Source organism: Mus caroli, chromosome 19 (assembly GCF_900094665.2).
Source record: "Mus caroli chromosome 19, CAROLI_EIJ_v1.1, whole genome shotgun sequence".
Classification (NCBI taxonomy): Eukaryota; Metazoa; Chordata; class Mammalia; order Rodentia; family Muridae; genus Mus; species Mus caroli.
The window spans coordinates 38,767,601-38,783,891 of NC_034588.1; the positions used below are offsets into that span (position 1 = coordinate 38,767,601).

General features: G+C 45.2%; 1 protein-coding gene and 1 long non-coding RNA gene across 2 annotated transcripts in view; one reads left to right on the top strand and one right to left on the bottom strand.

Annotated features, from left to right (window-relative positions):
• The first annotated feature begins 1,955 nt into the window (after window positions 1-1,955).
• Window positions 1,956-16,291, top strand: part of Pi4k2a (phosphatidylinositol 4-kinase type 2 alpha) — a 33,538-nt gene continuing 19,202 nt past the window's right edge. Inside the window, exons 1-3 of the mRNA XM_021151762.2 lie at window positions 1,956-2,054; window positions 2,469-3,557; window positions 14,171-14,371. Of these exons, the coding sequence (XP_021007421.1) occupies window positions 3,123-3,557; window positions 14,171-14,371 (636 nt within the window). The 5' untranslated portion in view covers window positions 1,956-2,054; window positions 2,469-3,122. The remainder of the gene's footprint in view (window positions 2,055-2,468; window positions 3,558-14,170; window positions 14,372-16,291) is intronic.
• The window catches only part of LOC110285531, a 12,335-nt gene continuing 3,114 nt past the window's right edge, over window positions 7,071-16,291 (bottom strand). Inside the window, exons 2-3 of the long non-coding RNA XR_003835566.1 lie at window positions 13,225-13,319; window positions 7,071-7,304 (exon numbers count right to left, since the gene is read on the bottom strand). This is a non-coding gene — a long non-coding RNA (uncharacterized LOC110285531). The remainder of the gene's footprint in view (window positions 7,305-13,224; window positions 13,320-16,291) is intronic.

Sequence of the window (16,291 nt, forward strand, 5' to 3'; positions counted from 1 at the left end):
AGGGCTATACAGAGAAACCCTGTCTCAAAACAAAACAAAACAAAACAAAACAAAACAAAACAAAACAAAACAAATAAGTGCAGTCATTGAAAAATAGAATGTAAAGAAAGGGATCTCTTTAGAACTTGTGTTAGGAAATATGAAGAAATGAGATTAAATCACAGATTGTGTGAGACCAAATTATGGAAAGACCTATAAATTTGCAACAACAACAAAAAAGCTTGCAAAATGTAGTTTCTTTGGCCAGCAAGATGGTTTGTTGGTTTGTTGGTAAGAACAAATTACCTTGTCTCCTTGGGTTACAGCATCCAACATAATTGGAGTTATAATGGGAGTTAGTGAAGCGAATCCACGTAAGATACAATGCCCAGCACATACTTAGCACTGAGTAAGCGTACTCTCCATGTGTATTGAGACACATAGACTTACCTAAAAGAGAAACCTAGTCCCGAGTGGCAGACACAGAAATAAAGCTTGAGGGGGAAAACTCAGAATTCCAGGGAGAACTCAGAATCTTGGATCTTTCCTTGCCCATAATATTAAATCCATTAGCTAAATGAGATGAATGATATCAAATACCATTTCCGTGGTTCTGAGAACCCACTATATCACTACATGAGTTAGGTAGACATCGCTACATAGCTACTTTACCTATAAAAGGCCAGCGAACTCTATATAGATCTTTGGCCAGGATGGCGTATTTATTTTTTGTTGTGTTGGAGGTGAACACAGGGTCTTCTATATGGTAAGCAAACACTCTACCACTGGGATAGCCTCTCAGCCCTGGAAGGACTCATTGGAAAAAAAGAAGTTGAAGACATCCTCACACATACAACTAAACAATAGCTCTTTCGGTTCAGTACTTCTCTCGAGTTGGAACAATAATTTGACTCAAGAAAGTAGGCTGATGGGGGCTGGTGAGATGGGTCACCAGGTTGGCACTTGTCATCAAGCTTGACAACCTGAGTTTAATCCCTGGGACACACTTAGAAGTGAGAACCAATTACTGTCCTCTGACTGCCACACATGCACACACACGTGACACACGTGTACATGCGTACATTCAGAAATTAAATAAACGGAAAACTTTAAGGTGATTATGTGATTGGTTATCTTCTGTGAAAACTTCTGCTTGCTGGTGGTTCTGAGATGAAAAACAAAAATACCATTAATCATAATCTCAGCAGTTATGAAAGGGGATGTCTGTGGAAGGCCTTTTGTGTCCTGATTATAGGTAAGGGTGATTACTGTCATTTTATAGATGGGGAACTTTAGAAAATTTAAAAATCAACTTCTTAAAAAAATGATAATCATTTAGAACAGAGCTTAACTTCAAACATCTCTGATTTCCAAGCCCGTGTTTTTATGTATTATATTTTACACTATAATTGTATTGAAATTATTTTTTTAATTATTTATTTCATATGCATTGGTGTTTTGCCTGCACTCTGTGCCTGTGCGAGGGTGTCAAATTCCCTGGAGCTTGAGTTACATAGACAACTGTCATGTGGGTGCTATGCTCTTAACTACTGAGTCATCGCTCCAGTCCCTCCTTATTATTATTATTATTATTTTCTCTATTCTTCTGAATCTGTCTCTGTTTCTCTCTCTCTCTCTCTCTCTCTCTCTCTCTCTCTCTCTTTCTCTCTCTCTCTGTCACTCTCTCTTCTGTGTTTGTCCGTGTGAAGGTACCTGAAGGGGCTTAAAGGAGGATGTCAGATTCCCTAGAGCAAGACTTAGAGGTTTTTGTGGCCAACCTGATATGAGTGCTGGGAACTGGTTCCGGTTCCGGTTCCGGTTCCGGTGTAAGAGCAGCAAGTGTCTTAGCTGTTCCTCCATGCCTGCAGCCTCTGTTCTCTCTCTAGGTTTAGAGTGGATACGCTCTACATTGCACTCCTGCAAGCTCTGCCCTCCGAAGCTTCCGGATGTCACGTGCCCTCTGCTGGCTCTCTAGGCCTTTAGTGTTTAGCTCTGCTTTTCCTCAGCTAAGCAGGGTGTCCTAAATAGGCTTTAGCCTTCTTCCTGGTTCTCTTTGGCAATGCTCCGTGTGCATGGTATGCCTTTTCTTTCCTTCTCCCCTTGCAATTCAGCTACTTCCTTTAGCAGCTGGCTCTTGGTACAGACCCTGTATACGGCCTTTTCTCACTCTCCACCCGTTCTCAAGTCTATGAACTATTGCGAACTTTCAGCTAATATTGTTAGCTTTAGATCTCTGTCTCCGGTGGTGCTTATACAGAGTGAGGACAAAGCTATATTTTTCTTCTTCCTTTTATTAATGAAAACGAGGACCAACTGTGTCTAGACACTCAGGGAATAAAGTCACGGACTAATTTATTCTCAAGGGACCAAAGCTTTCCTTAATGATCAGATTTACATAGTATATGAGCAAAGCATAAAACATTGCTCATACACTATGTAAACTGCATGAAGACTGACATTTATTATTTATTTTTGTTTTTTCGAGACAGGGTTTCTCTGTGTAACCTTGGAACCCGTCCTGGAACTCGCTATGGCCTCAAACTCAAGAAACAGATCCACCTGCCTCTGACTCCAAAGTGCAAGGTTTAAAGGTTTAAAGGCAACCACCCGGCTGAGGTACTAGGATTTTTTTTTTTTTTTTAACTTACTGCGATAGCAGCACAAGTGACCTATCTCATTGTTGTCGTTTCAATTCTTTGTCCATAGCTGGTGTTTAGTGACACAAAAATGACATTTTGCAGTTTCACAGTCTGGTCAGGGTAGCCAGTCAATAAGTTAGCAAGGAAGCAGCTATCGGGAAAGCTTCCGAAGATCTGTCTGCCAATTGGAAGCTGGGGCGGGCTAAGGGCAGAGGGCGTACCTGACCCGGGTTTGTCTCATAGAGCATGCGCGGTCTTCACAGAAGGTGACGCGAAAGCTAAGGAGGCCGCGATTGCGTAGGCGCAGGTTCTGATTGGCCACTACACAAGCGCGAGGGGCCGTGCCTACGCGTCGCCAAGTAAACAGGACAGGCTAGAGGCGGAGCTACGGAGGCGCGGCTTCCTGGTTGGCCAAGCGGGAGGTGGGGGAGTGCCGCGGATTGGTCACGGCCGCGAGCTCGCTGGTGTGGAGCGCGCCGGGTCCCCGAGCCGGCGGCCTGAGGGATGGACGAGACGAGCCCGCTAGTGTCCCCCGAGCGGGCCCAACCCCCGGAGTACACCTTCCCGTCGGGCTCCGGAGCTCACTTTCCGCAAGTCCCGGGGGGCGCGGTCCGCGTGGCGGCGGCGGCCGGCTCCGGCCCGTCACCGCCGTGCTCGCCCGGCCACGACCGGGAGCGGCAGCCCCTGCTGGACCGGGCCCGGGGCGCGGCGGCGCAGGGCCAGACCCACACGGTGGCTGTGCAGGCCCAGGCCCTGGCCGCCCAGGCGGCCGTGGCGGCGCACGCCGTTCAGACCCACCGCGAGCGGAACGACTTCCCGGAGGACCCCGAGTTCGAGGTGGTGGTGCGGCAGGCCGAGGTTGCCATCGAGTGCAGCATCTATCCCGAGCGCATCTACCAGGGCTCCAGTGGAAGCTACTTCGTCAAGGACTCTCAGGGGGTGAGCGCGGGGGTGCGGGCGCAGCGGGGGCGGCGCCCCGGGACCGGGGAAAGGGGGAATCGAGAGGGTGCAGAAAAGAAACTTCAGCGCCAGTCCCCGGCGAGATTGGGGATGCTTCTGGGGACTGGAAGTGGAGAAACCTCGCGGGATGAAGAAATCAATCAGAACCTTTTTGCAGGGGAAGGCGTGAGCGGAAAGAGAAAAGAGGAAATTGACCAGATACGGGGCAGAAAAGTCCTGACCCAAGCTGCTTTCCAGTCGGTCCCTTAGCTTCAAACTACTGGGACAAATAGCTAGTCATTGCCTCCAGATTCAGGGTTTTAGACCTATTCTCTTTCACCTTTTATTTATTTATTTTAGTTTGGCCCAAAGCTGTGTGTCGACCCATCACGGGCTCTGAGGATTTAATTCCCTCTTGTGTTGTGGGGCTGTCTTTGCAGGGATCCCAGGTTTCTTATTAGCAGTCATTGGTGACAGCGTGGGTGGACTCGTCAGTGTCATCTGTCCTGATTATTGCTCACTTCTGGGAAAAGGTTCATATCGTCGCTTATGGTTCCTCAGTGTCACAGTGTGGAGCTTTAAAAACACGAAACTGTCTCCTGCCCGTTAATTTTTCTTTCAGTTCTATATCAGGAGTTTACTTAGCTAGGGCAGTTTTGATGACCTTAATTTTTGTCGCCTGCTTTTGTACTGGGGGGTGTGGAAGCAGGATAATGTGGGGCATGAGGTGACCGAGGCAGCTAAGAAGTGACCTTTATCCATTTGAGACTTCATAAGAATTTAAAACTTGGGACACAGATCAGACCAGAGCTATTAGAGGATTAGTAGGTCAAGATATATCAGCTCTTTCTTGTTGGTGTTTTCAGATGTGCCAAATGGTTCATTTAAAAAATTTACTATTGTTATATATATTAAAATTATGGGTGTTAAAGTTGTATCAAAATTCCCTCCCTTCCCTCTCCATATATCCCCCCCACACACACACACCGTTTCTCTCTGTAGTCCTGGTTGTCTCTGGAATTCACTCTGTAGACCTGGCTGGCCTTGATCAGCCTGCCTGTGCCTTCCCAGTGCTGAGATTAAAGGCATGTGCCACCACTGGGCAGCTGGTCCCTTGCATTTGTGAGTGTGTGAATTTAAAAACAAAACCAAAAACCAAAAACACAACCTTAAAAAATTAGCAGGTGTGGACCAAGCCTTTAATCCCAGCAATCAGAAGGCAGAAGCTGAGGGTTCTTTGTTAATTGGAGGCCAGCTTAATCTACAGAACGAGATCTAGGACAGAGCTACCTAGAAGCACCTTGTCTCATTTCACTGTGTAGCCCAGGTTGGCTTCAACTCACATTCCTCCTGCCTGAACCTCCAGAATACTGTGTGGACTCTTTGTTTATCTTATTTTTTTCATTTAAAAACTTTTTTTTTGTTTTTGTTTTTCGAGACAGGGTTTCTCAGTATAGCCCTGGCTGTCCTGGAACTCACTCAGTAGACCAGGCTGGCCTCGAACTCAGAAATCCGCCTGTCTCCGCCTCCCGAGTGCTGGGACTAAAGGTGTGCACCACCACGCCCGGCCATTTTAAAACATTTTATGTGTCTTGATATTTTGTCTTTATTTATGTGTCTTTTCCCAGAGGATGGTTGGATCCTTGGGATTGGAGTTTCAGATGACTGTGAGCTGTCGTATGGGTGCTGAGAATGGAACCCTGGGTCTTCTAGAAGAGCGGCAGCTTCCGGGCCATTTCTCCAGCCCCTGTGTGCTCTTTACATGGGTTGCATGCTGCTGTGTTGAACTGGTCAGGGTGGGTTGGGACTGACTGCTCTCGATAGAGTTCATTTACCCAGAGCTGCCCTTGAGATTACAAAACCAGAGAGCAATTCTCTCAACAGCATTTGTATAAACTGGACTGGAGAAAACTTTGAGACTATACACAAGGCCCCCGATCCAGCACAAGAAGCCAAGTCAGCAAGACTTAAATCTTTTTTATTCCAGAACAGAATGGGGATTTAGGTAGGAATTGCGTTTGGGGGGGGGGGGGAGTGGGTAATGCGTAACATGTTGGCTGGACCTTTTGATAGCACAGGAGGGAGATTTTTGTTTTTTCTCATTTAGAAGTATGTCGGGTCAACTGGGAAATGATCTGGTGCTCTGATAAATGGGAGTAACATGATCTGTGAGTTCTGTTACCTCGGTCCAGCACGGAGCACAGGCCGAAGGGCTCGGGGTTGGAGGCTGTCGTTTTGGTGTGGGCAGTGGTCAGGCTCTAAGTTTCTGGCCACTGTCCCCTGTTAGAGGTAAAAATCTACACGTACATTTCCAAAACAGGAATAAAAAGATTAGTAATATGATTGCCTTGCCCTGCTCCCTCTGAAAGTGTGGTCTAGAGCTGAGGAGCCACTTCCTGAGGGCTTGTGGAGGTTACACTGGCCCACAGAAACAGTTTGGTATTTGTTACCTTAGACTCTGCACCAAATTTGTTTAAGTTTAATGCTTAAATTGTGCAGAATTGTTCAAGTGCTTTATGAATATTAACGCTTGTTCCCAAAACCACCTCGGAAGTTGCTACCGTTTTGTCTCCACAGGTGACCCTGGGTACAGTGTAATTGATTTGCACAAGGTTGGTCCCCTAGGAAGGCATCTTGGCTCCGAGGTTCTGCTCCTCACCTCACTACTGTTTGAGAAGCGGTCAGCCATGTGAACTCAGTTTCTCTGGTGTCCGTTAGCATCGGGCTTGCCTGTGTGTGACAGATATTTTTAAATAATGACCAAAGGTGGGGAAAAGGTTTTTTTTTTTTTTTTTTTTTTGGTTTTTTGAGACAGGGTTTCTCTGTATAGCCCTGGCTGTCCTGGAACTCACTTTGTAGACCAGGCTGGCCTCGAACTCAGAAATCTGCCTGCCTCTGCCTCCCAAGTGCTGGGATTAAAGGCGTGCACCACCACCACCCGGCGGTTTCTTTATCTCAAATGTAAAGGGAGTCTATGGGCTTCTCAGAACCAGCGTGGCTTTTCACTGTGTTTGCAGATGTGCCTGTCCTCAGAGTGTGGCCTACATGTCCTCTGCTAATGGCTGCTCAAGCTTCCTTGTTTGTCAGCCATTGGAAAGAGGGAGAGAAAGAATGTGTCCCCACCCTTGCTGGCCCTTCCTTGAAGTTGCATCAGGTTTTTCTGCCTACATCTGATTGTCTAGAACGTAGTTGTGGTGGTTAGTGCTTGTGACCTGTAGGTTTTATCTTCCCTACACAATAAAATAAGACAGGCAAGGAGGAACCAGGAGTGTGTGTAAGAACCACTTTTGGAACAGTCTGAAAGGCTCTTTTTTAATTTTTTTAAGATTAATTTTTTATTTTTGAGACAAGGTCTTACTATGTAGCCTTGGCTGATTTGGAGCTCACTATGTAGACAAGGCTGACTTTGAACTCACAGAGGTTCAGCTGCCTAGTTATGGCTAGGATTAAAGGTGTCCAGCACCAGTCCCAGCCTGTTTTAATTTAAATTTATTTTATTTATGAGTGTGTCTGCAGGTTTTTATGCCACTTGGATGTGGTTGCCCTTGGAGGTCAGGAGTGAGTGTTGGATCTCCTAGAGTCAGGGCTCCAGGTGGTTGAGAGCCACCTGCTATGAGGGCTGGCAGTGTGCTCAGGCCCTCTAGAAGGGTGCGTGCTCCCGCTCATTCTGAAAGACTTGACTGTGACAGCCTTGACTGTACTTCCCAGTTTATGGTAGTTTCTGCCACAGGATGATTAAGTAAGGACCTGGAACAGTAAAATGGAAAATGCTAGATTAGTGGTTGCCATGGTGATGTGTCTCACATTACCCCTCCTCACTTACAGGCTTGCTGCTTCAGATCTCATGGTCACTTGACTACATACGTATTTTCTTAGCATCTACTCTTTGATGAAGTTCATAGTTCCAGGAATTGCAGAACATGTGATATAAATAGTTTTAAGAAGATCAATGGACCAGGCATGGTGGTGCAAGCCTATAACCCCAGCCCTCAAGAGGCAGAGGCAGGCAGCTGGCGAGATTGCTCAGAAGTTAAGAGCAGTGACTGCTAAGTCCCTGAGTTCAAATCCCAGCAACCACATGGTGGCTCATGACCACCTGCAATGAGATCTGACTCCTGGTGTGTCTGAAGACAGCTACAGTGTACTTATGTATAATTATAAATAAATCTTTGGGCCTGAGTGAGTGGGGTTGACTGGAGAGAGTGAGTGGGGCCGACAGGAGTGAGCAGAGGTCCTAAAAATTCAATTCCCAACAACTACATGAAGGCTCACAACCATCTGTAGAGCTACAGTGTACTTATATACATAAAATAAATAAATAAATCTTTAAAAAAAAAAAAAAAAGCAGAGGCAGGCAGAGCTCTGTGAATTTGAAGTCAGCCTGATTTACAGAGTGTGTTCCAGGTCAGCCAGGGCTACACAGTAAAGTAAGGGGCGGTGTGGTTAAACATCACACAGGAAAGCCCCTGGTAGGGAGTTCTGGTACTTAGCAGATATTTACTCAGGAGTTTTTCATTTTGTCCCTTTGTTTTGTTTCTCTTCTTAAACAGGGTCTTAGGTAGCCCAGCCTGGCTTCTTCAGTCTAGCTATTTAGCCAAAAATGAGTTTGTACTATGGATCCTCTTGGCTGCTTCTCTGGAACTCCTGGGAGTAGAGGCATGTTTCACTCCGACTGCTTATCTTGTTCTGTTTTCCAGTCGTATGCCTGCTTACCTCTATATTAGGCTTTCTTGGATACATGGTGTTGTGGAAGGCAGTAGTAGTATAATTGTGAGAGGATATTCTTGTAACCACTGAGAATAACAATTCATCAAGGAATGCTATTTAAAATTCTTTGCATATAAAATTGCCAAGTACAGTGTCTGCAGAGATATCTGTCCACATATTCTAGGCACTTTATATCACATCAATGGTTTTTTAACCTTATATAATTGACCATTTTATTGTTTATTTAATAGGTTGCTTTGGAGGGGGGAGGGATAGGTTCTTACCTGTGTAGCCCTCCAGACTTGGAATTTTGTAGACCAGACTGGACTTTACTGCCTCTACCTTGTGAGTGTGGGGATTAAAGGCTTTTGCCACCGCTCTAGCGTGTGTGTTTGTTTTTAAGACAGGGATTCACGATGTAGACCTGGCTAGCCTGGAATTCACAGTACTTGACACCCTCTGCCTCCCGAATGCTGGGATTGAAGGTGCACACCACCATGTCCTGCCTATGCGTTTGTTTTTGTTTGTTTGGTTGGTTTTTTGTTTTTGTTTTTTTTTTTTTTTCTGAGACAGGGTTTCTCTGTATAGCCCTGGTGGTCCTGGAACTCACTTTGTAGACCAGGCTGGCCTCAAACTCAGAAATCTGCCTGCCTCTGCTTCCCAAGTGCTGGGATTAAAGGCATGCGCTACCACCGCCTGGCCTATGCTGTTTTCTAAAATCTGTTTATTTGTTAAGTGTGCATGTGCCTCTCTCTAAATAACATTTAAAAACGGTTTTCTTGTTCACATGCACAGATAGAAGAAACACATTCAGTATTTGAAAAACAGCAAAAGATGACTTCCTCAGCTTCTCCCACGTTCAGAAGAATCCTCTCATCCTTTCACTTGGTTAAGAACCATATTGATAGCATCACCAGACCTTACTGAGCAAACACTTGAATGATATAGTGAATGCTGTATATCCTCTGTGGATATAGGTCATGAGATTTTAAGCTTTATCTGCCATCTGGTACAGGGAGCTACCACACCCAAGTTAGGAGTAAAATAGTTTGCAGGCGACCGTAGTTCTTAAAGTATGGCCCAGGGATCACTGTAAATTTTGAGGGCCCAGGGATGAGCATTTTCTTTTTTTTTTTTTAAAGATTTATTTATTTATTATATGTAAGTACACTGTAGCTGTCTTCAGACCCTCCAGAAGAGGGAGCCAGATCTCACTACGGATGGTTGTGAGCCACCATGTGGTTGCTGGGATTTGAACTCCAGACCTTCAGAAGAGCAGTCGGGTGCTCTTACCCACTGAGCCATCTCACCAGCCCGAGCATTTTCATAATATGTGTAAGGCTTTATTTGTCTGCTCTCTGTCATTTCCCTTTGTGTGTAGAGAAGAGACTCGGAGATCAGATGTGAAATACTGAAACCTTGACCAGGTATGAGGACGAAGCTCTAGTCTGTTAACTCAGACACTACAGGGTTTTGCAACACTGTTTTGAAATGGCTATTTTCATAAATATTTTAGTTAGTTCTTTGAGAATTTCATATATTTTGATCATATTCACACTCCCCCATTTCTCCTAGGTTTCTCCCAATACCTTGACCTCTCTTGGAGTTTTCTTTTAAATTATTTTAGTCTAATCTGGGCTGCCCTGGAGTGCAGTTGACCTACCGGGAATCACACCGTTAAAAGACTGACTCCCCCTCTCTTAGTGCGGGATCTTACTAATTTTTTTTAATTTTTGATTTTTGGTTTTGGTTTTTCGAGACAGGGTTTCTCTGTGTAGCCCTGGTTATCCTGGAACTCACTTTGTACACCAGGCTGGCCTCGAACTCAGAGATCTGCCTGTCTCTGCCTCCTGAGTGCTGGGATTAAAGGGGTGCACCACCACCCCCCGGCTTCTAATTTTTAACAATTTAAGAGAATTCTAGTTCTGTGCTATCATGCCTGTCTTGAAGGAAATCTTAAAAGAAAGAAATTTGTGAGCCTTCCATGTTGTGTGTACCAAACAAAATTTATTTTGAATCTTTGTGCACATATGCGCAGAGTGAGGTTGGAGTTCAGAAGGCAACTTGTGAGGTCAGTTCTTTGCTTCAAACCAAATAGGTTCTGAGCATTGAAATCAGTCATCAGACTGGATGGCAAGAACTTTTTAACCCACTGAGCACTCTGGCTAGCCCCTAAACTTAAAAAACAACCAAAATTTAAACTAAAACTCACTTCTGGTTATATCACTGTACATGAGTGATTTATTTAAACTCAAGTTTTGAGTCCTTGGAAAAAAGAAATAAATGTATTCCTCCTTTTCCTTCCTTTTCTTTCTTTTTTTTTTTTTTTAGACCAGAGTCTTACTATGTAGCCAAGACTGACCGTGTTTGTGAACTTCCTGCTGCATTACATTACCTCTGTATCATTTTGTTTATTGAGATGGGGGTCTCAGCATTATTTCCAAGCCCAAGCATTGTTAACAAGGCTGGCCTTGTAACCCTCGACTCCAGTAGATCTGCAGTCTTTCTAGTAGGTAGATTGGCTGCAAATATATGACACTTCACTTTTCGGGGTCTCTCTATCATATCCTTATGTTGGTCATTGCTTGTTAGTGATAGGAAACTTGGGTTCCAGTAAGTGATTGTGGATTCTGACACCAGCTAGCAAGGAGTTTCCTGGTTCCTGATACAGTTCTGTTTTTATTTATGGACTGGTACTTCCTAAGATATCTGTATATTATTTTACATTAACTAGGGAGCACAGTAAGTGGGGGTTAAGGAAGGATGCTTTTGGGCTGGAGAGATGGCTCAACAGTTAAGAGCACCGACCGATCTTCCAAAGGTCCTGAGTTCAATTCCCAACAACCACATGGTGGCTCACAACCATCTGTAATGTAATCTGATGTACTCTTCTGGGATGTGTCTGAAGACAGCTACCATGTACTCACATAAATAAAATAAATCTTTAAAAACAGGAAAGCTGCTTTTAAAATCAGATCCACAGAGATCCATTCTCTTGGGTGTAACAAGAATGAACTATCTAGGACGAGAGAATGGTGAGGAGGTCAGTCAGTTTCTTCCCGAGCTGAGTACTGGGAGGTATTCTTTTTTAATTTGAGTGGTGTGGTGGTTTGGATGACGAGGCCCCCATAGATTCATGTGTTTGGATGCTTGGCCATAGGGAGTGGCACTATTAGGAGGTGTGGCCTTTTTGGAGGAGTGAGTACATCATGCACTTGTAGGTGAGCTTTGAGGGCTCCTATGCTCAGGCTCCGCCCACTGTGGATGTTACTCTCATCCTGGCTGCCTCTTGGTTCCTCCAGCACCACATCTGCCTGCATGCTGCCAAGCTTCCTGCCATGATGATAATGGACTAAACCTCTGAAACTGTAAGCCAGCCCCAATGGAATGTTTGCCTTTATAAGAGTTGTCGGGGCTGGAGAGATGGCTCAGCGGTTAAGAGCACTGACTGTTCTTCCAAAGGTCCTGAGTTCAAATCCCAGCAACCACATGGTGGCTCACAACTATCTGTAATAAGATCTGGCGCCCTCTTCTGGGGTGTCTAAAGACAGCTACAGTGTACTTAGATATAATACATAAAACTTGAAAAAATTAAAAAAAAAAAAGAGTTGTCTTGCCAGGCAGTGGTGGCGCACGCCTTTAATCCCAGCACTTGGGAGGCAGAGGCAGGTGGATTTCTGAGTTCAAGGCCAGCCTGGTCTACAGCCAGGACAGCCAAACCCTGTCTCGAAACCCCCACCCCCCAAAAAAACAAAAACCAAACCAAAAGAGTGTCTTCACAGCAGTGTCTTAGAGTTCATCCTCGGGAGAGGAGAGCATTTTTTGATTTGCCAGCAACATCGTCCACTCTATGCAGTTAACATGGCTGTGAAAATTAGGGCAGAGGCTGCTTTGTGTCTTGAGGAAACCGACCACACACTTGCACAAACTAGATCCTAATCAGAGTTTAGCAGAGCTGAGTTGTACTGAGGTCTGGTCTTAGTCCTAAGAGGTGTGTGTCTCCCCCGTGCCAAATGCCCTTCTAGTTCTCAGTCTCCCTCCACTTTACTTCCCTCAATTCTTTAATCTAGACAGAATTCGTCATTGATGTCCCTGTGTTACAGAGATAACCATATTTTATTTCTTTGAAGAACCAATTAATGGTTTCCTCATGATGAGTGGAAGTTGAGAGGCCTGGGAGGTCAGTAATAAATGACACTTGTCTGCAGTTTGCCTTCAAGTTCTGTTTTCTTCAAGTAGAAGAATTTAACTTATTCCTCAGTACTTTGCTGCCCTCACTGGTACCTGGAAGGTCTCCGTCCCCCTTTCTTTGGCGACTGCATGCTACACTGTTGAAGGGTCCAGTTCAGTGGCCTGTGGCAGCGTCTCTGGTTTTCAGAGACCGGGTTCTGTGAACACAGAAGCTGCTTCGTGCCAAGGCTTCTTACTAGCCACTTTGGATAAGAAAGTAACTGTGGCAGGGTATGATGGCATACATCTTTAATCCCAGCATTGGGGAGGCCGAGGCAGGCTGATTTCTATGAATTCAACTAGCTTGGTCTAACAAGTTAAAGGCCAGCCAGGGCTACATAGTGAGACCATGCCTTTAAAAAGTAATTACAAAGACTTACAATATCATTTATATTTTACTTTTACCAATAAATTTGACCTTAAAAATAAATGTATTCTTGTTAGAAAGAAAAAAAAAGTGTTATGGGTTTTTCTTGTCTTTACAAATCCTTATAAGATTTTTTTTTGAAGGATCTGGCCTCACGATTTAATTCATTATTAGCAGTGGGATGAGTCAGCTCACTAGTACTCACTAAATGAAGGCAGATGGATATAATACGTTGTCTACTGTGACCTACCCTAACTCAGGAAGTGATACAAAAAAAAAAAAAAAATCGCTTTCTGACCCAGCAGCCACCCTTGGATTGGCTGTGAAGTAAGTAGGGAAGAAGAGGAGTCTAAGATGACTCACTTAGTTAGCACATCTGCCTCTCTTCCTTAGAAGTAGCCGTTTGGGGACTGGAAGGAATGCGATAGATGGAAAGCGAGTCCAGAGGGCCTAAGGGTCTGTGGAAGAAAACAGTCAGAGTTTAGGTGTTGTAGAGCACACCTTTAGTCCCAGCACTCAAGAGGTAGAGGAGGTGGATCTGAGTGTGAGGTCAGAGGGTCTACACTGCCGAATTCTGAGCCAGCCAGGGATACACGATAAGACTCAACCTAATAAGACACAATACTTAATACACAATAAGACACAACTTAATCTGTTTTTCTGGTTTTGGACAAACAAAACCAGGAAAGCAGATTAAGTTGTAGGTTAGAGAAAATGAACTGTGTGTTCTCTTCTCCTGAACCTTGCCTATCAGACTCTGTTAAGAGAACCCCAGTTGTGACCATGTTGTAGCACCTTCTTTTTCCTGCTATGATTTTTGTTTCTTCTTTGGTTGTTTTGTTATTAGATTGTCTCTCTTAGACAATCTCCCACCCTCCCAGTGTCTCCCAGCATTTGGGAGGCAGAGGGAGGTGATGGATCTCTGAGTTTGAGGCCAGCCTGGTCTACAAGGCAAGTTCCAGGACTGCCAAAGCTACACAGAAAAACCTGTCTTGAGCACCCCCCACCCCTCCCTGAAAGATGTCTTACCAAGTTGTCTTCTGGTCTTTCACCTGGAAGCATACATTTACTTTGTTTCCTACAAACCATTGACATTGAAGCACAGAGTTATATCAGAGAAGAAGGATGAGGAAGCAGAAGTGTGAAGCAAGAAGACTGAGGGGTCTGGTATTGTTGGCTGTAGCTCTTTCTAGCAGCCTGTCTCCACTGAGTTAAGGGCCTTATAAATGCTGAGTATGTGATCTTCTACTGAACAACGCCCAGACTTGTGAATCACCTTCCCTGCCCTCTCTCTGTTTTGTCTATGTAGAGAATCGTTGCTGTCTTCAAACCCAAGAATGAAGAGCCATACGGGCACCTTAACCCTAAGTGGACCAAGTGGCTGCAGAAGCTGTGCTGCCCCTGCTGCTTTGGCCGAGACTGCCTTGTTCTCAACCAGGGCTATCTCTCAGAGGCAGGGGCTAGCCTGGTGGACCAAAAACTGGAACTCAACATTGTACCACGTACAAAGGTCAGTGACCCAGTTCTGGGGAGCCTTAGTTCTTTGCTATAGGCTTGCTTGGTCCCTGAGTTCTGTTAGTGGAACAGAGGGCTCAGGGAGGGCTTGTTTAAATCTGAGATACTCAGCCTTTTGGGGATGGGTGGTAGGAACAGGCTTACAGTTTAAAAGCTATTCTCAGGGCATGGATGAGTCTTCTATATAATCTCAGGAATCTGACAGGTGCCTTGTGTACATTTAAGGGCTTCCTTGGTCTCTGTATTCAGCAAGCTGGCTATAAACCTAGGTGTTTTTACTGCTCATCCTCAGTGACTTCTGGACCAAGATTTAAGCACACAGTTTCTTTTCTTCCTTTCCCCTCTCCCTTTTCTTCTTCTTTGGGGGACAGTGGTGGTAGTGGATTTTGAGACAGGGTTTTTCTGTGTAGCCCTGGCTGTTCTGGAATGTACTATACATACTAGGCTGGCCTAGAATTCACTGATAACTGACTGCCTCTGCCTCCTGAGTGCTGGGATTAAAGGCATGCACCACCATGCTCAGCGGATGCACGCTTGCGCTCTCTCTCTCTCTCTTTCTCTCTCTCTCTCTCTTAAAAAAATGATGTGTGTTTGTCTCTGCATGTATGTATGAGCTCATGTGTGTGGGTGCCAATGAAGGATCCTCTGGAGCTGGAGTCACAGGTGATTGTGAGTCTCATGTGGGTGCTGGGTACTGGATTCCACTCCTGCAAGAGCGGCAGTGCTCTTAACCTGAGTCATGTCTCTCTCCATTCCCTCTTTTCTTTCTAAGAGACCAGGAAGGTCTTGTTATCCTCCAGTGACCACCTGTATCAACCTCCCAAGTACCTGAGTCTATAGTGTGCCACCATGTCTGCCTTTAGATACAAATTATCTGATGTCAGCTGAGGATGAGAGTAAAATGTGTGCTCCAACTCCCTCAAAGGACTGCCTTGGAGTTGCCCTCACCTGCCTTCACGATGTGGAATCCTGGGACTTGTCTGAGCATAGCGGGATCGAGGGCCTGGCCTGGGTTGTTGCTCACTGTTGGAACACTTACTTAGCATAAGCATATGCAAGCCCGGGGATTCAGTCCACAACACCACGGGGGGCAAGAAGGAAAAGGAAAGGACCTGTCCTGGGCAAGTTGAAATACAGAGGCGAGTCACACACTCCTTGTGTTTGTTATGATTGAGCTGAGACTCTGATAGAGAGTCGGGACCATCCTCCCCTCCCCTTTGAAGCAGTGCTGAGTGCATAGTTGATTTCATATGACTTCAGGGAACTTAATGATCCTATAGTGTTTAAGAACATCTTATGTGATAATTATTGCTTTATAGTCTGTTTCCTAACCTGAAATCCTAGGTCAGGCCCCTTCAAGACTCTAGGAGCCCTTTTTACACAGTCCCTGCTCTGCTTTGTCATAGTATAAACAGCACAGAGCCACAGCTGCTTCCTGGCTGGTTTCCTCTGCTAGTGTTTCTGGGGTACAGTGCCTAAGGCCTTGTCCAAGGTTTGAGTCAGAATTCTACTCAGTGGCTTTCCTCTTGTTAGAGATACAGTCTTGATATGTAGCCCAGGATGGCCTTAAACTTGTGATCTTTCTGTTTTAGGCTCCTAAGTACTGGGATCACAGAACTGGCCTCTGTGGCTTCTTCTTCTTCTTTTTTTTTTTTTAAAGACTTTATGTATGTATGTATTTATTGTATATGTGTACACTGTAGCTGTACAGATGGTTATGAGCCACCATGTGGTTGCTGGGATTTGAACTCAGGATCTTCAGAAGAGCAGTCAGTGCTCTTAACTGCTGAGCCATCTCTCCAGCCCCTCTGTGGCTTCTTTTTTTTTTTTTTTGGTTTTTCGAGACAGGGTTTCTCTGTGTAGCCCTGGCTGTCCTGGAACTCACTTTGTAGACCAGGCTGGCCTCGAACTCAGA